Below are 25000 nucleotides of genomic sequence, written 5' to 3' on the forward strand. Positions count from 1 at the left end.
TCCCAGCAACACAGTAAACACTTCATTTAAAGTGGAGGTTCTAAAGCAACAAGTATATTAAGCTGATGTGAGCTGGTAAATTAGTCTGGCTATCTGCTGGGTAGCCAGACTAATTAAGCTGCTTCATACACATAACCCCTCATAGGTTACCAACAGTAGTCTGAAAACTATGACTTGAATATTTCCAAACAGCTTAATTTGTCCCTTTGTACATGGCGGGGAAAGTGTTGTCCTCCAGCCAGCTGGCCACCAGTGAGCAGCAGCAGACACTGGCGTTTACGCCTGTCCAAAAAACAACCTATATGGCCTAATTCCTTAGAAGATGGATTGATTATTTTTCCACAAAGTGAGCTGAAACGTAACACGTGACCCAACAGACTGCATGCACCATGTTTCCATCTATTCTCCCAGAAATATCAACGACACATCTTCATTAACAGGAATCGGTTGCGGAACTTGTTGCTCGGAAAAAAAGCTGATGCAACCTCAAAATATAACTTGATGATGTAGTTGCTAACTATCGGGTGACAGGAGTGTTTGCTCAGATATTTTGAGGTTTAATGTGTCATCTGTTCTAAAAAGCACCTTCTTTGTGCTCTGCTCAGTCCTTGAACAACAAACTCAACATTATCAGAGATAAAATAACTGTCACAGTACAGAATGAACTATTATGCTTTTATGACAACTTCTAAAGATGGAAAAAAGGATAAACCCTGGTCATTTCACTACAATAAATATAAATTCACAAATTCATACACCAAACAAACAAAGAAAACAGAAAACCCTTTACCTTCTTGGGCTCTTTGATCGAGTCCTTTCTTGTGCTTCCTTGTCCTTCTTATCCTGGTCGACCTTTTTCAAGGAAGCCAGCTTCTCCTGTTCAATCTGCCAGACACAAGTGTGCACGGGTGTTAACGTCAGCAATTTACTATTTAAGATAGAGAAGATATGTTGTCTAACGTTTAAAACCGGATCTTCATAAACAGACGCCATCTTTTTACATGCGACTTCCCAAAACCGGTTTATCTTTTAACACGTTCAGGCGTCTGCTCCGCGCCGCCGAGCCGTTGTGAAGCTCGTCACCTGTCTCTGTCGGATTTCTTCTTTCTTTTGCTCCAGGAAGGCGGAGGGGATGCCGGCGATGTTGTCCTGCGCGCTCAACAGCAGGGGCCAGAGGTCCCTCATGAACTCGCGGGCGTTCTTCCCGTTCAGGAACCCCGTCAGGTTGATCTGCATCATCTTGCTGTCGGGGTGCTGCAACACAAACACGAAGCGGAGAGAGAGAAAAACAGGGACGCCAGTTTAAATAACTGATAGGAAAACATTTAGAGGGAGGCAGGGCCCCGCAAATGGGGTGTCCTACCTTCTAACCCTGTCTAAACTAATCCTGAGGTATTTTTTTTAGCCTTATCAAAAAAAAAAAAAAAAAACATGTACAACTCTGAAAGCAATACTTAACATGTCAGGGCTTCACTACTAGAACTGGAAACAATAGATTAATTCAAACTGTTGTACTCAATCTCTTGGAACTGAAAATGTGAGTTAGCTGAGGGGAGACGTAAGTAAGTATTTATATATATATAAAAAAAATGCATGCATAAAATGCTGGTTTTAAATCTTAATTACATCACAGTAAACCCTATAACAGCATTCTGTGAGATTATATACCCCACTACTTTTCATTCCTGTGTCACTACCCACCCCTATTTCTCCCAGTCTCCCCACAGTCTATACTTCTGAGGTTAAACAAGTAAGCACAATACAGAGTGCATCAAAACCCAACACAGCAAGTACAGTTCCGGTGTCTTCAGTGAGTCCCGTGGGATCAGTGGGCACGGAGCTCCATTGGCTTGCTTCCGCCTCCCTACTGCTTGAGACTCAACCACCTTGAGCATAATGTTATATCATTTATCTAAATTGCAAGAGACGAACAAGCAATAATGAGTACACAGTTACACACCAAAAAAAATATCTTTATTTATACTAGATAAAAATTGAGACATGTTATAATCTCAGCTCTATTACAGTAAAATTTTCTTTCCACAATGCAAAAGTACTTATTTTACCGTTAGCTTTGCCACAACCCCCAACACATCAAAAAATAAAACAAAATAAAAAAAATCTAGGGCAAACTGAACAAATGAACTAAAACTTACGTTCATATCAAATACACATCAACTGAAATAAAACCTAAGAATTTCAACACACTAGAGTCCTAAACAAGGCCAGTTTGTATAGATGCTTGCATTATGTTTAATAAACATATTTTTTAAGAAATTACTTGGGTTTTTGCCCCACAACTGACATCGTATCCTTCAAACTAAATATGTGTGCAGCGATAACCCGCTAATTGCTTAGGCATCACAAGAGGTTGAAATGTATTTAGGGTAAATTATATAAAAAAAGTTTTGTTTTCTTGTTTTAAACATAACTCAAAGAGGGGATAATCATTATAAAGTGTACAGCTGTCTTTTTCAGACTTATTTCTCTGATTTCAGTTTGTTACGGCACAGATGGTAAACATATTTTAATGGATGTGCTCATTGGTAAAGTAACACTAAGCTGAAAAGTATTGTTTCTAGTAGTTAAAATCTGTTTTTTTTCTGTTTTCTGACCACCAATGGTTGAAGTTACCAACTTGCAAACGGAAAGCCCTCTACTTGTTTCCTTTAAGTTATCTTTAATGTTTCCATCAGCGTGTCTCTTCCCTTTTTGGAATGTGAAGATATGCATTGAAATGTTCATTTAAAAAAAAAAAAAAAAAGACCAATCTCCAAGCAAAAATACACAAAAAAAGTGGGGGAAAAAAAGGAAATGCAGAAACTTCCACAAGTTTCAGCATTTTTAGATAAAAATATGTAAGAATGGACAGTAAAGGTTTTAGAAAAAATATGTTCAAATAAGAAACTGGTTATTTTTATTTGGTTTCCATATAAGAAATCTCAATAGTGAAGTTTCAGGAAAACAACATTTCTGAAAGTTTGGATTCTTGTCAAATTTATGGCCACGGTGTAAGGATTTATTTTTTTAAGTATTGTTTTTACTCTTTCTTAACACTCCTTACTGACTCTACCAACACTGATGCACACTTGTTACTTAGCAACATTTCAAGCTTTTACTTTAGTCACCAATTTGACTAATAGATGGAAACATTGCTGCTGCTGCGAAGCGCGTTTAAAAGGGCGGCCGAATAAACTTCATCCCTCACCCTAGAGAGATTGAGGTAAAACTTGCAATCAGGGGGGTCAGCGAGACAATACTTTTCAGTTTTTGAACGGGTAACAAAAAAATAAATAAATTATGCTAAGAAACACCCTTGTGGTTTTATTTATTTATTTTACCTTTTCCTGTATTATCCTCTGTCTTCTGCAACATTTAAATAAGAACTTAGCAGCATAATTTTGAAAGATAATAAATACGGACGTATGATTATGGCACTGTTCACTTTTGTCGTTCACTGGCATGAGATGGATGATCCCTATATACAACTCACCTCAAAACACACACTGCATCATGAAGGGAGAGTTGGGCTCAGAGACTTTGGGCTCAGGAGAGAGCTAATTAGATGTTGGTGCTATACTTCTGATGCAAGGTATAACATCCATATTGGTTCAGGCCTTTTAAATCATAAATCATCATCATCATTAGAAGACTGCTGATAAAGGCATGTTGTCACAAAACAGCAAAACATGGTAATTTAACACAAATCAGATTTTAAACCAGTTGTTATTTTTACCCATTCATTTTCAGTGTCACTAGGATCTGCCAATATTTGTTCATGTCCCTCCTTACTGGCTAAACAATACCCTCAAATTAACAACAGTTATCACACATGAAAAAAATAAAAAAAAAAAGTAAAAACTAAATAAAAATTACAACAATGGACTTTACCTTCTCTTCGAGTTGGTTGAATATGAACTCTATGACCACATCATCCTCAAACCCCAGAATCTCAGTCACAACGTGAGTAATCCATGGTTGATGACTTCTAGGTTCACTTTGGTCATGTCCACCTAAGGGAAATAATAAATAAATGTAAATATAAACCAAACAGATGCAAAGCTGCAATTCTGATCTCGCAGCCATCGTCTTTTACACAATTGCCAATTCTTTGTTCAGCGACACGTCCTGCTCTTTTTGCATTTCTCATAGGAAACTTTTCTTCCACGGGTTGTTTCACAGCACCCTTTAGGGTTGGACAGTTTGCATATTGCTTGTTTGCTTCAACATCCGACTTAATTCAGTTATGGCGTGCTGTTCAGCGGCGCCCTGTGAGGGACTGGCGACCTATCCAGGGTGTGCCCTGCCTCTCAGCCAATAAGAACTGGAGCTAGGCACCGACCCACCTGCACAGACAGATGTTTTAGCAGTACATTGCACTACTTAAGGTGTCTGCTGTAGCAAAGCACACTTCTGATATCATGGGTAAGTGTCATTTTTATATAGTTTTATAGCCAAATAGACTGATTTCAACTTGTCCAGTGCCCCAGTCGACAAAAACAGAGCACAATACAAAGTCTTTAAAAGACAACACAAAACCTTCTAAATTAATTTCTGTTTTGTTTAGCTCCCCAAATTAAAGTCCTTAAAAAAGAGAAAAAATATTAATAGATGGGAATAATTTGTTAATTTAGGGCGGGACGATATAGAAAAAAGCGTATTGATAAATAGCAATCATATTGATACTTATAAACAAATTCAAAACGTGTTTTTAGTGCAGCCCTGGACATTTATTGCTGGTGCTTAACAACCTATTTTAGATGCAGCACCCAACAAACACCGAATTCAAAGTCAAACCTTTATTCAACCAGCTTTTTACCAAAACTGCAAGTATTTAAAAAAAATGAAAAAGAACCCCGTGCTCCCCCACTGAGCTAATTATACACTGGAGTGCTAACTCACCGTCCTGTTAGAACGAGTCGCCTTTGAAGGCCACCAGCCGCCATATTGGTACCTCCACCTATCTCCCCCTCAGTAACCAGAGAATATGTGCGCTTACAGCATCGTATAACGAGGATTTTCTCATGTTCAGGGGGGGCTTAAGACTTTTGACATGTCAAATGCCATATTCTTTTATGTTATTGTTCTAAAAATATCTAGTACTGAGAAAGTCATGTGCCTGAAATATTTTGCATTTTATTCATTTAAATATATATGTTTAACATTTATAAATATATAAATAACAATATACAAAAACATATATTTACATATGTGTATACATCTATATACAAATATACATATACACATACTTATATATACATATATATATTTAATATACGAATAACATGTAAAATATTTCAGCACATAATTTCCTAGTAGTTGATAGTGTTAGTACATCCACTGACTGTAGAATTACCTGTGAAACGTTTTCACTCAGCCAGAAAAACTGCTTGTTGTTGCAACCAAATCCTATGGGATTCTGTGAGAGTAGGGAGTAGCAAGATGGCGGCCAGTGACTTCAGTTTTTCGGCAAAATCAGCACTCCAGTGTATTATATAGCTCAGTGGTGCTCCTTGAACTCTTTGAATGGGGCGGGGCGTTCCTGTGTCTGCGTTTGTGATTGGTTGAGAGGATGTAATGACTGTAGTATTACCCTACATGATAGGCTAGAATGAAGGAGGAAGGAAAACTGTTCTATTGAACTTTTTATTGACCCCCCCCCCCCCACCCATCATCCATATAAGTCTATCGATCGATATATATTGTTATTGAAATATCGTCCAGCCATATTGTCACCCGCACAAAGTGGAACTAGGAGAGGACCAAATGGCAGCAATGTGTACAAAAGTGGGTAACGATAAATCCAAACTGAAAGCATCACAGGCTTTTTTTAATCACTCAGAAAGTTCTTTATTTTCACCATCTAGATGCAAGAGACATTAGAAAAGGCCTTTCCAGTGACATCAGTCAGCTTCGACACGAGGCAGCGTGTCAATAGTTTCCATTTTTATCCGGAAGTAACGTCGCTTTACGCAGGAGTTTCAAAGCAAAGTCTGATTATCCATCTTGTCGGACATCACTCACCTTCTTGTCCAGACATTCTGCGAATTTCAGCTGCTTCAGCAATTTTTTGTGCTTATTGCTGAAACGGTTGTCTTGCTCCGCACTCGTACCCTTAAATAAAAAAACACAACAATAAAAACGGGTAAATATATTTTTTTTTTTAATCAGGCAATCTGGGTCACACGCGATGACCGGTTGCCAGATCATCGAAACGAAGGCAACTTGGTCGTATCGCCACATTTAAAAGCAAGGTGGGAACACCGCAGGGCGCTCCAATGCAACAGACGTGTGAGCAAAATGTTTAATTAACAGCAGCGCAAACGTGTTCGTGAATAGCTCGTCGGAACATCAGCGACGCACCGGCCAGGCGCCATCTTAAGCCAAGGTCTGGTCTAATTCCTGCAATACTATCTACAAATAAACAAAAACACTACAAAGCAGCAAAATAGCATTCAGATATGAACTAATATAACAAACTCCGGTTCTATGAACACAGGTTAGCTCATCTAAAGGCTCGGCTCAAAGAAAAACCCACAGCGAAACCCTAGATTGTTTGACATCAGTTGATAGACGAAGCCATAACCGCACCGCTTCCAACTGTATGGCCTCCCACCGAAACACACACACACGCCGTATTCTCGCCAGATATTCATAATACATCAGCATGCAACGGAACGAAAGGGCGATAATGTGTTGGCTATGTGTTTAAAGCTCTTACGCGGAAAAATCCCGCGTCCATTTTCGTGGAAATACGATCGTTTCAGGCGCAGTGGAGAAAGACGTGCGTCGCCCCGGTGAAACTCTTGAGTGGGAAGCCGGATGAAGCGCGCGCCCCCACAGGAAGGCGCCGGTACTGCAGCTAAAAGAATGGTTCCTATTATGTCAGAATGTGGTTTTGTGTAAACGAGCGCCTAAAAAAATCACACTATTTAAAAAGTAGCTACATTATAGACTAGAAATAATTTCATACAATATATATTTCCTCTAATTTGAGCTACTGTGTTGTCTTTTGGCCACAAGCAACACTGTAAAACAAGAAACTTTAGATTAGATGCCAGACCACACTGCCCATCTGTGGGACACTTTTTATATGTGAGTGATCATCAGTGACCAGAACCATGACCATATTATTCTGACTTTGAAGCATGGTGGTGGCAGCATAAGTCTGTGGGCATATTTTCCCTCAGCAGGCCCGGTGAAGCTAGTCAGAGTGGATGGAACGATGGATGGGGCTAAATGCTAAGCTATTCGGGAAGAACACCTGTAGGAGGCTGCAAAGACTTGAGTCTGGGGTGGAGCCGTGGAGGGTTACCTTTGAGCTGATCAATGACCCCAAACATACAGTCAGAGCTGCAATGAAAAGGTTCAGCAATGGAGGAATACAAACTAAAAGCTCTAATCTTTTCTTTCAACGCATCAAATTCCACCTTTTACTTTTGAAATAATTGTGCTAAGTGAAAAACTACCAATTGTCAGAAATTATTTTTTGTCAGTTCCCTTTCAAAGATGAATCATTTGCTTTTTAAAAAAAAGTAGAGTTGACAAATTGAAATGGTTTAAAAATATTTTTGGGGGATGTTATTTACATTTCATTATAAAGCATCCTCATTTCTATGGATAGAACAAAACACAGTACTTTGGCTGAAAAACATATTTATTATTTGCGTTGTGGTTCAGTGTACACCACATTTCCTACAATGTTTTTCCAAAGTAAATAATGTTTGATAAGAGTCATTCAAACAGAATGCTGGCAAAATAAAGAAATAAATAATGACCTCCCATCATCAATTCTACATCAAATGTCTAGTAATTTTATTTTGCATGTCATAAAAGAGTGCTTTAAAAGACAGCCAGAATGAACAATAGTGTAAATACAGTCCAGAGTATAAGATGAGGTCCATTGTGAGATACACTGTAACAGACAGTTGTGTTGATGCGTGCAGGAAACGTGACATTTACAGATCTCCTTTGTGTTTTTTCAGCTTTCCGTGGCAACTTGCTCATGTGTAAAGTGATGCTTATTACATGACACAGAACAAATGTGGAAAAAAAAAAGCTTGTACAACAGTGTATGATTCCCTGAAGTAGAGTGAGACATTTCACTTTCTACTGTGAATTAAAAGGCTCTGACTAAGAGTTCCTGGTAAAACACAGAATGCCCGTTGGTGCTTTGTCAAAGTGAAGTAAAAGAAAGTTGCTGGTAAACGCGGGCTGAAGAAACCCAGAGGCATGGCATCTGCCTCTCGGGGGCTGAGAAGGTACTGCTAGCTGACTGGAAATCCCTCCCTGGTCCGCTTGTCTCTAACGGAGAGCAGCATGTCTGTCACCAGCTCCTCCAGCCCGAAGGTGGGTGCCCAGCCCCAGTCCCTCCTGGCGTTGGAGTCATCGAATCTCACCGGCCAGCTGTCTGCTACAAAGTAACCCAATGCAAAAACGTCAGTTAGAATATGCTAGCATGGTGGGATTTCAAGAACAGCTTTAATGCTCATTTAGGAATAAAAGAAGATTACATAAAATTAAATGTTTTTCTGGGTAATAAAAAAAAAGCCTTACTGGTTCAGAAACAGTCAGACTAGTTAACAAATCACTTGAAATTACATGTTGTTACTCTTGTAACTGAGCTGTTGATACCATTAACTTATTTTTTGCTCCTTTCTATAGAAAGTACTATTCACCCAGTGCTTCCGTGGGTGGCCATGTCACTTTCCTTGACAGAGCCATTGATGGAGTCATTGCAGCTACTAATTGTGAACCCTTTTTTGTTTTTCCTTCCCTCCGAAACTACTCCTGGCCCTGTGTTTATGTGTATAGTCGTCTCTCTTTCTTGTATTGAGTCACTGACAGAGCTATTGGCGCTATTCACTTTGTGTTGGCTCTTTGTTATTGTTTTCCATAGAAAGTAATGCAGGCCCAGGGCTTAACCTGACCCTAGCCAGATGGATGTCGCTCCGCCTAGCTTCACTCACATCCATCTGAGCAGATCCATAGGAATGGCGTTTTCAGAAGGCTGGGCCTTATCAAAAATCCTTGCATATGATTGGATAAGCCGCTTGTTTGTCATCTTTATCGACGTGCTATTTCAACCACTCAACTACCGAAGCCAACCCGTGACGCTGATGAGAGTGACGTAGGAAAAAACAAAACTTTATTTTTTTTTTTTTATTGTGTTTTCGGCTCTAGTGCCATGCGTTTTTATTGACAGTGAGCTGACAGGAAGAGGGGGAAGACAGGCGGCAAAGCACCGCGGGTCGGAGTCGATCCCGGGCCGACCGCGTCGAGGACTAAAGACCTCCTAATATGGTTCGCGCTAACCGCTCCGCCACCGGCGCGACCCGGAAAACAAAACTTGCCAAATCCGTTCGGGAGAAGGGCGAAAACACCGTTTCCACCAACAAAAGCCTTCAGAGCTGTTCTCTGATGTTCTTTTAATGAAACAATATATTCTATTTTCTTTTGGTCCTGTAGTTCTCCTACATGTAGCTCTGTCAATCTCCACTACAGACATGGATAGAGTAATTGCAACCATTAACTCTGTCTACGCTCTCTTCTTTGTTGTTTTTGTATTTATTACAAAACACTTCTATCATTTTTTTGGTCAGCGGCATAAATACAAAACGGCCCGCATGTAACATTGAGTTTGCATATCAGTGACAGTAAGTCATACCAATTGTCTGCCGGACAGAGTCTGGATTGTAGTTGACCTTAAGGTGCGGGAGATGCTTGCGAATTTCTTGGGCCAGCTCCTCTGGGGTGAAGCTCATGGCAGCTATGTTGTATGTGCGCAGCGACAGCTGGCACTCTGGAGTTTGCATAAACTCTACCGTGGCGCGGTGGCAGTCAGAGATATGCATCATCGGAAGACGGGTGTCAGGTCGCAGGTAACACTCATGTTGACCGGTGCTGAGAGCATCGTGGAAGATCTGAACAGCATAGTCTGGAACAACACAAGTCTTCTGGTTGTAGTCGGTCCCATCTAGCTTATGGATTGAACATAACTATTTGTGAGGTGAGAAGTACCTGTTGTTCCTCCACCAGGAGGCGTGTTGACTGATATTACACCGGGGTATCGCAGGCAGCGGAAGTCCAAGCCATATTTATGATGGAGATACTTCAGGGAAAAAAATGACTTAAATTGTTTCGTTTTTTTAACAAAACTTCCCTAGCTTGCAAAAGTATAGACACCTTTTGAACGTTTCCACATGTCACATTACAGCGTTAAACCTCTATTTATTTTACTGGAAATTTGTGTGATAGATCAACACAAAGTGGCAAACATATCTTTTTAAAATATATATAAAAAATGTAAACTATGTTTTTATAAAATAAAAATCTGAAATATGTGCCAACCATTTGAATTCTGCACCAACAACCTAATACTTAGCTTGAGCTCAGTCATACTGGATTGAAAAAGACAGGACTTTGTGTGGCCTAATATAACACTTAAAAATGCCTGGACCTAAAATATTTCATTGTTGCTGTTGGTTTCTTCCTATCAAATCTGACTGGCATCTCTCCCTGTCCTTTCTGAAGAAAAGCATCCCTACAGTATGATGCTGTCACCATCATGCTTCACCACAGCGAAGTGCAGTGTTAGATTTCCTCCAAATATGCCAAAAGTTTAGTTTTGGTGTTATCTCACCATCTTCTCCTACGTGTTTGCTGTGTTCCCTACATGGCTTGAGATAAACTATTAAACTGACTTTTTGTGGGTTTTCCTTCAACATATAGCTTACTTCCTGCTATTCTTCCAGAACTGGCAGATTTGGGGAGTGGACAACTAATATTTCTTCTGCTGACAGAGTCGTTTCTGGAGCTGTGGATCTCTTCAGGTTTCCCAGAATTTCCATATGCCTCTTGGCTGCTTCTCTAATGCTCCCTTTGCCAAGCTTCTCAGGTTAGGTGGATTGCCATGAATTAGTAGGTTTGTAGTTGTGCCAAACACTTTCCACTCACATATTGTAGACTGAAGAGAGCTCTAGATGTTCAAAGCTTGGGATATTGTTTATTAATCTAACCCTGATCCAAACTCTCAATACCTTTATTCCTTATCTGTCTGCTGTGTATCTTCATCTTCATGATGCTGCTGTTCACTAAACTTCTGAGGCCTTTACCAACAGCTGTATCTATTCTGATATTAATTAGCAGACTTTATTTACTAGTTAGGTGGCTTCTGAATTTTAACTGCAGATTAAAAGGGGGCTAAATAGAACCGCATGGCACCCTTTTCAGATTTTTACATGTAACAAGAATGTATACCATTATATAATTTTTCCTTCCACCTCACAGTGATACGCTACTTTGCGTTGGCCCATTACATCAAATCCCAGTAAAATACATTGAATTTTGTGCATAAATGTGACTAAATGTGAACTTTTGCAAGGTGGCGTATTTTGCAAGGCGGCATATTTTCTCACTATTGTGTTCAATTTAAACTCGTAATTTAAGATCTTACCTCCCCCATCAGTTCACCATGCACTTTCGAGACACCATAGATGGTTCTTGGACGCTGGACACAGAGGTCGGGGGCGGGGTCGCGTGGAGAGGAAGGACCAAACGCTCCAATGGTGCTGGGGACGAAGAGGCGAAGGCAGTTCTCCAGGGCCAGGTCCAGGACATTGTGCAAACCTGGATGGGGAATAGAAACCGAGATATGAGCAGCTTGAAACTTTTGATGAAAAGGGGATACGTGTAAACACCGGCTATCAGAACAGACCCGTGATGTTAATCTTTCGTGCTAAAGCCACGTTAGCCTCGCCCACGGCACTGAGCAGGGCGCTGTAGTGGACCAGCCAGGTAATGCGGTTATTTACGATCAGTTCTCTGAGGTGTCTGTAGTCCAGCACATCGGCATAGACAAACGGGCCTTAAAAGAAAATTCACGAGGATCAGAAAATGGGAAAGAATAAAAGCATTTCCAAAAAGCAGAGATTACTCTTCCTTACCGTTAGCATAAACGTGTGGTGGGGGCTTCTTGATGTCTGACAAGATCACACTCTCTGGCCCATACTGGTTCCTGGAAATGAATGCACTTCTAACAAACATCAAATCTCAAACATTTTAACGTTAAGATGTAAGGAGATAGTGTAGAACTCACCTCAGCATCTGAGCAAGCCCCACACCCAACTGCCCCAAACCACCTGCGCACAGAGACACATCCGTATATTTTACCTCGCCAGGAGAAAAGAAAAGTTCATATTTTTACATCATTACACATTTGGCTGTAATTGCATTTAGAAAACACAAGAATGCAAGACAAAAAGGGGGGATTTTGTTTGCCCCCAAGGCTTTATTCCAGAACAAAAAGCCACCCAAGGCTATTATTCCCCTTCCTTTTATCTCACAGACACTGTCTGTTCCCACTCTATTGTGATGAGTCAAAATGAGGTCCTGCTGCAAAGGCAGTTTGAAAACAAAGTGCACATGTCTCTGGTGCTCTGCTTTTGATGACAACTGCTAAACAACACGAGCCCGTCGTCCTTAAACCGCCACGTTTCTTCTCATGTGACAGCGTGCCTCTGCTTAGAAAAGATCTGAGGAATACTTCCTCTTACTTCGCTCACTAGATGCTCATCACCAAGGTAACCCCCTCTCATTGTAAGAGCTAATGCCCAACAATAGAAAACAGTGGAAGGGGAAGGGGTAGAAAACGTGAATTCAGTGGCCAACACAGACAAATCATAAGGAGCAAAGTGCTGGAAATTGGATTCACCTGTGATGAGCACACGCGGGTTTTCCTGAGGAGGATCAGCGCTGCATGGCTCCTCGCTGTTCCACCTACTCATCTTTCTGGGCCAAGAACTGAAGCTGCGACCGGGCCGGTTCTGCGCCCTGCTGAGACAGCCTCGGCACAGCAGGCCCAGTGCGGCCGTGGGCATACGCACCTGAACGCCGGGCTGCATGTCCCGTAGCCGTCCTTAGGAAGGTAAAAAAAAAAAAACGGCAAACCGATTACCGTTCATTACCACGACAATCATAATTGTTAGCTTACTACACGTCAAGGAAAAAGAAGACATAAATTACCTTTACGCTGACAAATTCAGAAATCCCAGACCGGTGAGTTTCGATCCAAAGTCAGCTGGTGCAACTCAGTAAATCCACAACAATTCCTCGACACAAAACTATGAAATGACAGCTTGTAAGATTGCTTTTGTGTGTGTGCTAGAATCACTGCCACAAATCTCCCAGTAACCGCTGGACAAACATGCAGGTGTAGAGACACATGCTGGGCGATGTGGTTCTGGTCCACCTTTGTGCAATCACAGCGGCCTGTGCCCCCCTGACTGAGCTGGACTGGAGTCTCTAGCCTGCGAAGCTCGGTGTGGGCAAACATGCTGACTTGCTGTGCACAGGGATTTGTATTGTGAAGACTGTTTAGCTGAGCTTAACAGGACTGAGGGGTGTGCCAGTTGGATATCCTTCCACTGTACATAATGCGTGGTTATATCCCCTGTACGAATGCATTTTGACCCCTCAAGTGTTTGAATTTGTCTTTAGGGATAACGCAAGTGAAATAAATTTTTGTAATATGTACCTTTCAGCAGGTCATTCACATCCACTGAGGTCCAAAACTGTAGACTTAGGCTTTGAAATCTGTATATTGGTAAAACATTATTTGAGGCTATACAATTAGAACAACTAAAAAATAACTATAATCCGAACTAGAATGTACGATCTTCTCAAATGCACCATATATCCTACCATGTTCTATATTTAAATTTAACACAGCTAGCCTTCCCGTTGAACTCTCTGTTTTAAAATGAACACTTTTACAAAAACAACAGTAATTGCTTATTGGACTGAATAAAAAAAAAAAGTAAATGAAAGCGTCAGGATATCTGATATTTTTTCTTCTTGGAGCTCTGTCAGGAGGAAAATCCTCAGTTTCCTCAAAATCCTTCGCTGGTTCAGCATCGGTACCTCCTCCAGCTACATCAACTCCATCAGCACATCTGGTGCTCCAACCCTTGTCTTGTTGAAATGTTCGCATGCTCTGTCACAATCGTCATCCTCATTTGACTTGGATATTAGCCCCACAACGCTTCGTCAAGGTCTTTATTTTACACCAATATGGAAGGGAAAAAAATCTGTATGAAAGTCAGCATGTTTTGTAATATATTTGGAGATCCTCTTATATGGTAAACTTTTTTTTTTTACTGAGGATTTAAGTAAGATAACCAAATTGAAAGTGTATGTTTAAAATTTTCAGGAATAAATGCTATTTCTGTTGAGGAGTATAATAGGACTCCCACACATCTATTCCTACTCAAAACAGGCAAAATAAACAAGTGGATCTTATCAGGAGCCCGTTATTACTCAGCATTTTGGTACTTTAAACATCCGACAATTAGTCTGGCGTTCACCTTAACGACTCTTAAGGTGACAGCGAGCTGTCAGAGGACTTCAGAAATAAAGTTGTATGAGTCTGGAAATGGTTTTAAATAGGTCTCAAACACAGCAAAATCATCTCCAACAGTCCTAACATGTCAGCACAGGACCTATTGTGGGTTGTTGTTTTTGTTGATTATGAAACAACATGACTGGACAATCAGATAGAGACGCCACAGGTTTAACTTCGTATGAGCTGTTCAAAGAGGAAAAGTTTGCTCTCTGAGAAATATATGAAGACCAGACTGAAAGTTGGACCGACAGAATCCTTCATGTAGACGGCTTAAAAGATCTGGCTAATCTCCCTGAAATTATTTTAGCCAGAGGGGGATACAGCTACTCCTGGGGTGCAGCGTGCCGCAGCTTCTTCCACGGCTAGACAATGCATTTTGTTGATAACTTTGGTTTAATGAGCGCAGCATGGTTAACGTTTGTTGTTTATGTGCAATTAAATGGCATTCTTTAATAAAATGTGTGAACATTTCTTAGTACTTTTGTAGTAATTTGTTCATTTGTTCATGTACTGTACTTAATGATAGTAATTAAAAAAACACTGTAATTTAACTAATCTGCAGAAAATATTGTTTTGATTAAAAAAATTATTTATTTGCCTGCAGAACAATTAGCATTGCTAGAATATCTTCAAGAACATAATTTTCACAGCAATGGTGAAGATGTTTATGTACAATATGGCCAGTGATGCATGACGTCCACTTTTATGGGTGAATTCAATCCCAACAGTTTTAACACATATATTCGTCCTTAGTTAATTGAAGTTACATGTTTTTAACCATCAGGCCACACTGGCTCTCCATCAGGTGCCAGTGTATATTTACACACAAGAGTCTAATGAAAGGGCTTAAATGGAAGTTTACCATTTAATTGGAGAAATTGTTATGCAATTACCTTGTGGTAATGTTATGCAATTACCTTGTGGTAATGCTCACCTAGCCTCGTGAGACCATCCTGATCTCGCGAGCTTTCAAGGTTTCACTCGCAGATCAGTCTGGCTACTCTCCGTTAAAGAAAATTTGGAGCCGTTCACCAAACGAACGTCCAATCAGCGTTGGCTTTGAGGCGGGTTGAGGTGTGACGCAACGAGAAGCGCAACAGTTCAGTCTAAAGAACATGGCGGCTTCAGCCGATGAAACTAGCGTTAGCGTGGCTATCGAGTAAGTTTTATCGGAATTACAGAGTATTTCTTTGCTGAGCTAACGAGCCTTTACCTGCAGCAGCAAGAGTAGCTTGGCTTGTGGTTGTGTTTTCGTCGTCGCTCGTAACAGAGCGACGACGAAGCATGTTGACGAGTACGTCATATGCTTCGTTGATCTGATTGGTTTATTTGGCTTGTCTATCACCAACATAGGCCAATCAGCTAACCAGTATTTTCGCCCCTTCCCAAAATTACTTCAACGGAAGGTTTCCAGATGGATATGCGAAGCAAATCTATCTGGCGGCGTCAGGTTAATGCTCACCATAGGCTGATATTAAAAGGAAAATAACATTTAAAAATCAACAGTAAAAACACTTAAAATATGCTTAATTAAGGTTTGGTTAAGGTTTAATTGCGGCCGTTGACCTTATATTGCAATAAATCACAGGGTTAGGAAGGTATTAAAAATTAATGGATGTTTGAATCTCAAATCATGGCAGATTAATGTTTTTCTGTCTATTTTCCCAAATAAAAAAAAAAAAAGTGACAACACTGTTTTTTTTTTTAAAGTTCAAGATTTATGAAGATGTAAAAAAAAATACTGTACATTTAAACATGGACGAAACATGTAAATGTTTCTCTGTGAGACATTTTCCGACTTAAAGCTGGAACGTCTTCGTAGGGGCGTCATCACCTCTGTGTCATCCTGGCCCACTCATTGACCAAGTTCCTGATTTCCTCCTGAACCGCCTCAAGGTGACGCGCCTGCTGCGTCCACCTCAGGAAAAAGCCTGGGGGATGACATCAAAACACAAAGACCGATCGCTGTCATGTTCTTGTATACGAATCTGCAACATGAGAGAGGCATGAATGCACCAATGGCAGCTCACCTTGCCACAGCTGCAGCGACTGAGGGTGAACTGAGGGCCAGATTGCCAGCTCTGTGGGCTCGTACAGAGGGTTTGAGTAGTAATCTCGCTCTGCTGGCCTCAACAGGGCCCTGAACAAACAGTGAGTCCTCTCCTTCACTCCCAGGGCACACCTGAAAGTGAGAATTGGTTTCAGCGAACAACACGGATGAGCTCCTGCGTTACAATCTGGACCGAGTGAACAACCGGCACTGCGGAGCTGACCTTTCCTGGTCACTGTTACACAGAAACGTGCCGTAGTCTGACGCGTAGACCTCATTTGCCAGTCTGAGGAGCAGCGCCTCGGAGAAGCCCAGCGCCAAGGGGAACTGCCGCCATATCTGCCAAACGCAGTCCAGCAGGAGCAGGAAGATGGGAGACTCCTGCTGGAGGCGAGCGTGGGAGAAGGCCGAGTGGGCACACCGCTGCTGGAACGGGTGTCCCGCCTGCAGGAAAGGACCACGAGATCAAATTAACAAAAACAAAAAGACTTTTTTTTGTCTAAATATTTGCTGTTCTGTGAAGGCTTTACAGGTCTGCTAGAGAAGATGATTGAACAAACAGCATCATGTAGTGCAAAGGAACAAAGCAAGTTATGGAAAGGTTTAAATTAGGGTTATGTTATTAAAAATGATTCCAAACTTGATTCCCAACTAAACACCTAAAGGCTCGGCAAGGAACTCATTATTCGGGGAAGCTTCCAGAGGCTTCTAATTCTGAAGGAGCTTGGCATACATTTTTTACTTTCAGACCAAGATGCAAAATACTGTATGCCAGAAAATGAACCCCCTGACCGCCATGAATACCTAACAAGAAGGCATGTCCTGGTTGATGGGACTGACTAGAGCTAAATAAAGGATAATCCTAGAGTGGCCCAGTCAAAGTAAAGACATGAACCCAAAGGAGAATCTGTGGCAAGGCTTTCTTTCCGCTTCACATTGATGCACTACTTTGTGCTGGTTGGTCGCATAAAACACCAACCAAAGTCATGCAAAGTTTTCGGCTGTAACTCGACAAAACACGATGGAGTTAGACGTTCTGCAAGGCCCCGTGTTCTTTACAATGTTAGGTAGGGATTATTGAAGTGAACTGTTTACCCAATGCATTCATAAATATATGATCCACTAAAATGTGGTCTTAAAGGAACAAATAAAATAAACAAATAAGGACATATGGTTTAGAACCTTCTTTTTTTTTCATACACACACACCAACCACCCCCCCCCCCCCCACCTGCAGCCACTCCCTCTCCAGGAGCGACAGGAAGCCCTCCAGCGTGCGGCAGCTTGGGTCCATGATGAGCTGGGCCAGAGTGCAGACGAGCAGAGTGCAGTCGGTGCCTTCATATCCGTGCACCAGAGCTGAATGACCGTCCCTGGATAAAAACAAAACAGTCATGATGAAAAAAAAAAAGAGTCACGTTCATTCTTCAGTTAAGGATGCTTTAGAAGCAAAAACCAGCGTTTTACTTTCCTTACATTTTGTGTAACGTTGCTCCTTTACAAACCTTACGCCTTTCTTTAACAGATTCAAAGTAGATCAGTTTTTAAAAAAAATATTAAAAGCTTCATCTTTTTTATGCTTACTCAGCTTTTATTGCCTGATCCATTGCCATGCTTGCTTCCTCTTTTACCAATGAGCGATCGGTTATTTAAAACTTACACGGTTCCACCTAAAGCCACAGTAGCTGTCAATAATTTTAGTGTGAGAAATCCTTTGATGAGTTAGTTATTTCAATTGTAATTGCACAAATGTAGGTGCACAACGAGTGTAATCTCCTTTTGCACACAGTGTGGGTGTTGCTCCTACCTCTCCACGCACTCCGCCAGCAGGCCAGCTGTGGACAGAGCCGTCTGGACGTGAGACAGCCATTTTGAATTCTCAAGCTTACTGAGCCAGCGGTCCACGTTGTGGGACTCGTCCCCGCAGGCCTCCACCAGTTTGATCAGACTCTCCTGGAGGGGCTTACCCCTGAACCCGCACACAAGACAACGGAGATTGAGAAGGTTGGCTCTGGTTAGGTCTGCAAAGTCAACAACACGCTTCCTACGGACCTTTCCATCTGCCTGTGAAGTCTTTTCCAGCAGTTGTAGCAGGATTTGGACTCAAAACCTCCGCCCGTCATCCGAGCCTGCTGAACCTGTTGGCTTGAGCGAGTGTCGATTATGAAACCTTTATCTGAGTCTTCAATCACGGCCTGAAGGAGGAGCTCGTCTTCCTTGCAGCGTTTTCGGTTGGCACCCGTCAGCGGCTGACTGCTGCGCATGATCACCTGAGGAAATACGGCCCTGGTTAGACGTTGGACCGTGCTTGCTGAGGTGCTCATGCCCCTGAAGCTTTTTCACGTTTTGTCTGGTCACGACCACAGACTATAACGTGCTTTATTAGGATTTATAGGTAAATACATGGTAAGCGTGCGTGCATCTCTTTAACCTCTGAGTCCATGCTTCGTTCAACCACCTTCTGCTGCGAGTCTGTTGGGCCGTGGCTCTACCAGCTTTGCACATGTAGAGCCTGAAATCGGGCAATCTTCCCATCAACTCTGACCACATTCCTATCCCGTCTGAAGGAGATCATATCCATGCCGTGATGCCTCCGCCCCCGCGTTTCAATGCGAGACGCGTTCATGACTTGTGGGAATCTGTGAAGTGGACTTAAGTTTTTTATAATGATCAGTGCTCGTATTCACAGAGATCCTCAGAGTCCTCTCAGAGAGCTCCTATCTTAGTGTAAAAATTCCTGCCTTAGGAGTCTTAGCTTGAAGGTGTGAATTCAGATAGTTGCTGAGAGCGACTCTGAGTAAGGAGATGGCAGAACTTTTTATCTTAGTGAGGAGGTGTGGTTGACCCCGTTGCTAGATGTGACGCTGTCTTTTAAGAGCTGTGATTGGTTGATAGTAAAAGAAAAAAACTCACAAGCGGCTCTCAGTGATCAAAGGAGAGAAATTAGCGTCTCATGATGATAAAAAGTAGCACAATTTATTGACTCTCACACAGCATTAAAATGCTTTGAATCCACTTATTGAAATCCTCATCTTGATTTGCTTCTTTTTATGTTTATTCGCCAGTAACTTTGCTACTTTTGTCTCTTTGATATTAATGCGCACTCACCTGTCAGCATTTTACTGGGATTGCCTGCTTGTATAAAGCGGTCATATTTGGCAAAATGGCCGACATGAAACAAAGAATATAAAGATAAATAAAAAAAAGAACAGCAGCGCATCTGTCTGGTCATCTCTGGGAGGAGAAGGAGTGTTAAAAGTTAAATTGGTCCGTGGATCATGTCGCAAATAGGCAAATTGAATCGTATTACCGCAGATTAATGCACCGTTTTCTCTGTGCATTTTGTTGCTTTTACGCACCAGCCTGGAAAGTGAAGCGCTCCGTGCAGCAATCAGAAGCGAGGAGATAGCATCACACAAGTGAAATTCCATTTAGGCTACTGACATTATCATGCAATATAGAAAATATTTTCTCACCTCTTTTATATATTCTTTGAAAATTTCTCCACATTTGATTGATTATCCAACTTTTTTTTTATCTATCCTCAATAAAATGATGTTAGGCAGAGCCGTTTTAACCTGCTCGGCTGCTGAAACTAATTAATTTCCCCCTATGGGGATGATAAAGTTTATCTTATCTAAATATTATATTTGTATGTTTGTTAAGGAAGTGTATGTTCTCATTTCCTCCACTGTTTAGCTGGTGGATCAGCCATTTGTCTCTGTTTCCGCCATCTACCTGCTTCAGACACTCTTAGGCTCACTAAAGGTCCTCCTTACTACTCCTAACATCTTTTCCCTTTAGGAGCTTTCTTAAGGCCTAAGATGCTTTGTGGATAGCCTTTATCTTACTGAGGTAAAATTCTAAGAAAAATCTTTTTGTTTGAGGTAATAATTGTTTGAGGTAATAATTGTGGTAATTCTAAGTAAGGCTGGATGATAATTCAATAACATTATATATCGATTGATAGACGTATATGGATGATAGAAAAAAGGGTCAATAAAAAGTTCAATAGAACAGTTTTCCTTCCTCCTTCATTCTAGCCTATCATGTAGGTTAATATTACAGTCGTTACATCCTCCCAACCAATCACAAACACAGACCCAGGAACGCTCCGCCCCCTTCATAGGGTTCAGAGAGCACGTGTTCTCTTTCATGTTTTAAATACTTGTAGTTTTGGTAAAAAGTTGGTCGAATAAAGGGTTGAATTCAAATTCAGTGTTTGTATGTTCTATATCTAAAAATAGGTTGTTAAGCAACAGCATAAAATGGCCAGAGCTGCATATAAAATCTATGTTTTGAATTTGTTGATCACTAAATATGAGTTCTATTTTATCGATATGCTTTTTTTCTTTGTCGTCCAGCCCTAATTCTAAGATTTTTCCTAAAATGACGTCGCTAAGTGCTTCTTTTAGTCTCAGGAATCTTTGTGAATACGGGCACGGATTTGCACATGGACAACTAACATTTGTCTTGTCAACGGATTCCCTAACCTAAGCCATGCATGTTTGAAGTTGTTCCAGAGTTCCCATTGGCCTCTGATTAACACTTGGTTTGCCCTGTCCATGCCTTGGTAGGTTGGCAGTTTTGCCATATGCTTTTCCATTTTGTTTGGATGATGGTTTGAACAGTGATCTGTGAGATGTTCACCGTCTAAGGTAGTATTTTGCAAACCAACTTATCTTGTGCTTCACAATTATGCACTACTTTGTGTAGGTCTATCACATAACATCTGAATAAAATAAACGTTGTGTTTTTAACAAAGATATAAAACAGTTCAAAGGGTACAGATAATCTTGCCAGCATAAGAGCCTCACCATGCCATTCTTCCTGTGATAGTAGCACAGGACAGGGAAGCGGCCACCCTGCCGGAATTTGGCCGCTTTCTGCAGCGTTTCGTCGTCGATGCACTTTGGAACAATGACCGCCGGAGGATAGGATGGACACACCGAGTAGCTTTTGTTTACGCTGCTCAGTCTCCATCTCTTATGCTGAAAATGAAGCGAGATCACATTTAGAATCTGTAAACACCCAACCTGATTCATGCTAGGCTAACTGGCTATAGCTAAAGACTTTCATTGACTTCTCTTAGGGAATCAGGGGATTTTCCAGTCAAACATTACTTTAAATCTGTCAGATACATCCCTGCTGTATCAGGCTATCCATAAATGAGGGTTGATATATTTATGTCCATATCCATATATGTCCAACTCTGAACCCTAACATTGCTCCAGAAACATTTATTTTTTTGTCATGGTGCAAAAATGTCATCTCAATGTTTCGATTTTGAACAAGTAAGACATTTTGAAATCTTTTTAAATTGGTCTGGAGCAATAACTCCATAAGGCCTAAATGTTTTCAAAAGGCCTTTGACTTTGCAGCTATTTCAGTCCACTATGCGCCCCTTTCCAGAGGAATATTTCATTCTTAAACCTTTTAACTCTAACCTAACAGTCAAGGGGGAAACCTATGTTGAGCCTACGATTTTAAATTAGATTGTCAGGACTAGGGCTGGGCGATTAATCAATTTAATCGATTAATCGAATTTACAATTCTTTAAGATTTCATTTTTGGAAAATCTGGATTTTATTTTGCCAGTTCACTCATTGGGTTTCCATGAAGAGAACAGCATGTGATGCTGAATATATGTTTAGGCAAATGTATTGTCAAAATATTGTTAAGTGGAAACTTTTTTTTACCATAATACGAGGTACTTCATTTACTTATTTACTTTTTTTTTAAACTTAGTTTGATGTTCACAAGTGCAGTGAAGCCTGTTCTTAGCTCAATGTGTAATACCACTAGCAGCAAATGTTTTGTTATATTTTCATTGTTTATAATGGCACGGCTGCCATCTTGTTTTACAAGCATGTTTCACAGCTTGTTTTTAGTTGCACTTCGAATTCAGGTCAACTCCCTGACGAAATACTTGACATAAAAAGCAAGGTTTTAAAATAATTTCTTTAATTTCTTTTTATGAAACAAAAAGGAGGAAAAAATCGATTAATCGGATTTGATATGATAAAATCGGAGATTTATTTTTTTAATCCATATCGCCCAGCCTTAGTCAGGACCTTGGTTAGCAGTATTGAGTCTAAAGGACTGTATTTGTTTCCTTTTGTTTAGCTGAATATGTGTAGGACAAGGGACACATCTAAAGGTTGCAGGATGCCGGCCCTCAATGATTTGAGTTTGAGACCACTGCAGTAGATATCGATTGAAAGATGATACTTCTCTCTTGTCCTATGCCAGGTCTTTGCTGCGTTCTTCCAAGAAGTGAGAACACAAGAAGAGTCCAAAGAAAACCCTTAGAGTAATACTTGGGGAAGAGCTGCCCAAGACCATATTAAAAAAGCCTCCAAGAAGCCTGAATGGACCACGATTTTTGTAAGTTATGTTACAGCTAAGTACTCAATGACTCATTTGAAAAGCTTGACTACGTAACTAATTTAGAATATTTTTGGATTACTTACCCTATTTGGAACAAATAGGGTAAGTAAATTTGAAATCTCTGAATTTCATTGAGAGGCCTTAAAGAGACAGTAACTAAAATCAGAGGTACTGCTGGAATGTGCATATGTGAGTGAGCAACATATGGGCTCTTTAACATGTTCAGGATTTAGAGAGAAACAGTAAATTGAACTATTTGCAGTGTTCTGTAGAATGGCTTCAAACAACCAATAAAAAAAAAAAAAACAACAACCCAAGAATCAATGACAATAGAAATGTCTAGGCGTGCAAATTCCAGTCCGTTTCTCCCAGTAACCAGGCCACCCCGATGCATACATCCCAACAACCTGAAGAATATCGGGTCCATAAAACACTGGCAACAACTAAAATCTTTACTGCCCAACCCTTAGCTGTGGTGCCCTGCTATTCCCAGAAAGAAGACACGAACAGGGAAACATTCTGGGAACAAGGAAAAACAAATGAAAGCTAAGCAACAGGGATATCCTGAAAGGTGACCCTGACGTTCACCCTCCCTGGCATTTTCCTGTCATACGCCTGCTGGATTGTTGTTGAACAAACGGTTGCCTTTTTAGGGCTTTTTTTGTGTCCCGCTTTACCACACGCACTATCTAGGGTGTGTTAAGCAAGCGTACCGAGCTTCGCACGTTGCTTACCAGCTCCTCCGTTTCAGCGTAGTGTCTTTCGGGGGTCGAGAGGCCCCACTGGTCCTGCAGGCTGGGGTCGGTGGGTCTGAAAAAGAAAGGATACATCTCCGACACCCTGTCCAGACTGGACAGGGTCTGCGGGGGGGAAAAAAACGAAGTTAGCCGCTAAATGCCGTAACAATTTAGGACAAAATGTTCTGATCCATTGTGTCCTTGTTAACTTATGTCTATAAATACCTCAATGGAGTGTGCAATGTTGAGGCACTGCTCCATGCCTGGAATGTCCAGCTGAAGCACGCGCAGATCTTTGCACTTGATGGTGATCGTCCCCGAGGATGCAGACATCCTGCACACATGAAACAAAGTATGCACACGTGTTTTTTTTTTTTCTTTCCTTACAAAGCCACGGCGTCCCAATGCCATTCAAAGGCCTATTCCAAGGCCGTGCCTATGACTGCAGCAATGCAGGATGCTCAACTTGCAGCAGAAGAGGAAGGCCTAACCCAAACAGCGGGGTTTTCTATGAAAGGTGCTCTTTTCTTAGTCAGGGACCCAAAATAGTTTCAAGTGGTTTGAGCAATACTTTCACAAGGCATTTGAAATAAAGCAGCAGCAAGAGGCAGAGAGGAGTCAGCGAAGCATGGGGGTTGGGGAGAAGGGGAGGGCAACGACAAGTTGCAGAGAGCTGCTGTAATTTTGTTGTGAAATTTCCTTTTTTTTTCAGCACAATGGCAAAACACAGCAGCCAGGCACATGGCAACACCAACATTTCCAAACCTGTCACTGTGGGCTGCCTTAGAGAGGAAGCCGGAATAGCCCAAAAGGTTTTCCACACTGGTTGGACAGATTTAAGGAAGGGTAATTAGACACGGTGGGATTAAATGGCACGGTTATGATCAGTTCATTCACAGGTTTGGAAGCGGGAAAATGTCAGTGACTTCAAATGTAGTCCAAAAACAAATGGTTTAACTTGGAATTTGTACATTTAAGGAGTTGACATTTAGTCTGAATTAAGTTAGGTAATGATTCTAAAAAAAAAAGGGGAAAAAAACTCGTTTCAAATCCTTATTCTAAGAAGTCAGTCATGTGATAAACAATGTTGCGTTTAATCAATAATGCTTCACTGTGCTGGACCGATCCTACCCTCACCTTTTCTCAATGGCATCGATGTTCCTGAGCAGCAGCAGAACTTGCTGGGAGCTGCCCTCCTCTCTCCCGGAGAAGAGCAGGTGGTGGCCGGTGATGCACAGGGTCCCTCTGCTCGGTGGGTGCAGCGGCTGTCGCAGCTCAACATCCTCCACGTTGGCCGTCTTGATGTGTTCAGAAAACTCCATCAGTCCCCCTCAGACTTCAGAAGAAAAAAAAACTCCCCAGAGATTAACTTTCTTTCTAACTACCCCGCACTTCAAATCACTTCCTTGCCTCTGTTTGAGAA

At 41.2% G+C, this 25000-nt stretch overlaps 3 protein-coding genes across 4 annotated transcripts in view; all 3 read right to left on the reverse strand.

Moving 5' to 3' along the window:
* Positions 1-782: 782 nt before the first annotated feature.
* Positions 783-6833, reverse strand: LOC118561792 (serine/arginine repetitive matrix protein 1-like). The gene is given in 6 exon segments (XM_036134000.1): positions 783-885; positions 1084-1254; positions 3892-3980; positions 3983-4013; positions 6025-6114; positions 6722-6833. Coding segments are annotated over 6 exon segments (501 nt in total). The 5' UTR covers positions 6743-6833; the 3' UTR covers positions 783-786.
* Positions 6834-7639: 806 nt separating this feature from the next.
* On the reverse strand, positions 7640-13339 carry LOC105925944 (L-threonine dehydrogenase 2). Its single transcript, XM_012862060.3, has 9 exons — positions 13024-13339; positions 12713-12916; positions 12098-12140; positions 11946-12016; positions 11717-11866; positions 11456-11628; positions 10021-10111; positions 9668-9937; positions 7640-8413 (listed from the first exon to the last, which is right to left on the reverse strand). The coding sequence occupies exons 2-9, from the start codon at positions 12900-12902 to the stop codon at positions 8268-8270; spliced, it is 1134 nt and encodes a 377-aa protein (XP_012717514.2). The 5' UTR covers positions 12903-12916; positions 13024-13339; the 3' UTR covers positions 7640-8267.
* A 2757-nt stretch (positions 13340-16096) lies between these two features.
* Positions 16097-25000, reverse strand: part of LOC105925917 (PH-GRAM_MTMR9 and Myotub-related domain-containing protein) — a 9235-nt gene continuing 331 nt past the window's right edge. The window contains exons 1-11 of one of the 2 annotated variants that reach the window (XM_012862025.3): positions 24715-25000; positions 24343-24399; positions 23803-23911; positions 23575-23700; positions 21268-21441; positions 18503-18720; positions 18258-18419; positions 17682-17823; positions 16675-16895; positions 16432-16583; positions 16097-16332 (exon numbers count right to left, since the gene is read on the reverse strand). The exon at positions 24715-25000 is cut by the window's right edge and continues 331 nt beyond it. In XM_012862025.3, the coding sequence (XP_012717479.1) occupies positions 16232-16332; positions 16432-16583; positions 16675-16895; positions 17682-17823; positions 18258-18419; positions 18503-18720; positions 21268-21441; positions 23575-23700; positions 23803-23911; positions 24343-24399; positions 24715-24899 (1647 nt within the window). In that variant the 5' untranslated portion in view covers positions 24900-25000 and the 3' untranslated portion in view covers positions 16097-16231. The remainder of the gene's footprint in view (positions 16333-16431; positions 16584-16674; positions 16896-17681; positions 17824-18257; positions 18420-18502; positions 18721-21267; positions 21442-23574; positions 23701-23802; positions 23912-24342; positions 24400-24714) is intronic. The other variant, XM_012862026.3, reaches the window with a different exon arrangement.

The sequence above is a fragment of the Fundulus heteroclitus genome, unplaced genomic scaffold (genome assembly GCF_011125445.2).
Source record: "Fundulus heteroclitus isolate FHET01 unplaced genomic scaffold, MU-UCD_Fhet_4.1 scaffold_711, whole genome shotgun sequence".
Taxonomy (NCBI): Eukaryota; Metazoa; Chordata; class Actinopteri; order Cyprinodontiformes; family Fundulidae; genus Fundulus; species Fundulus heteroclitus.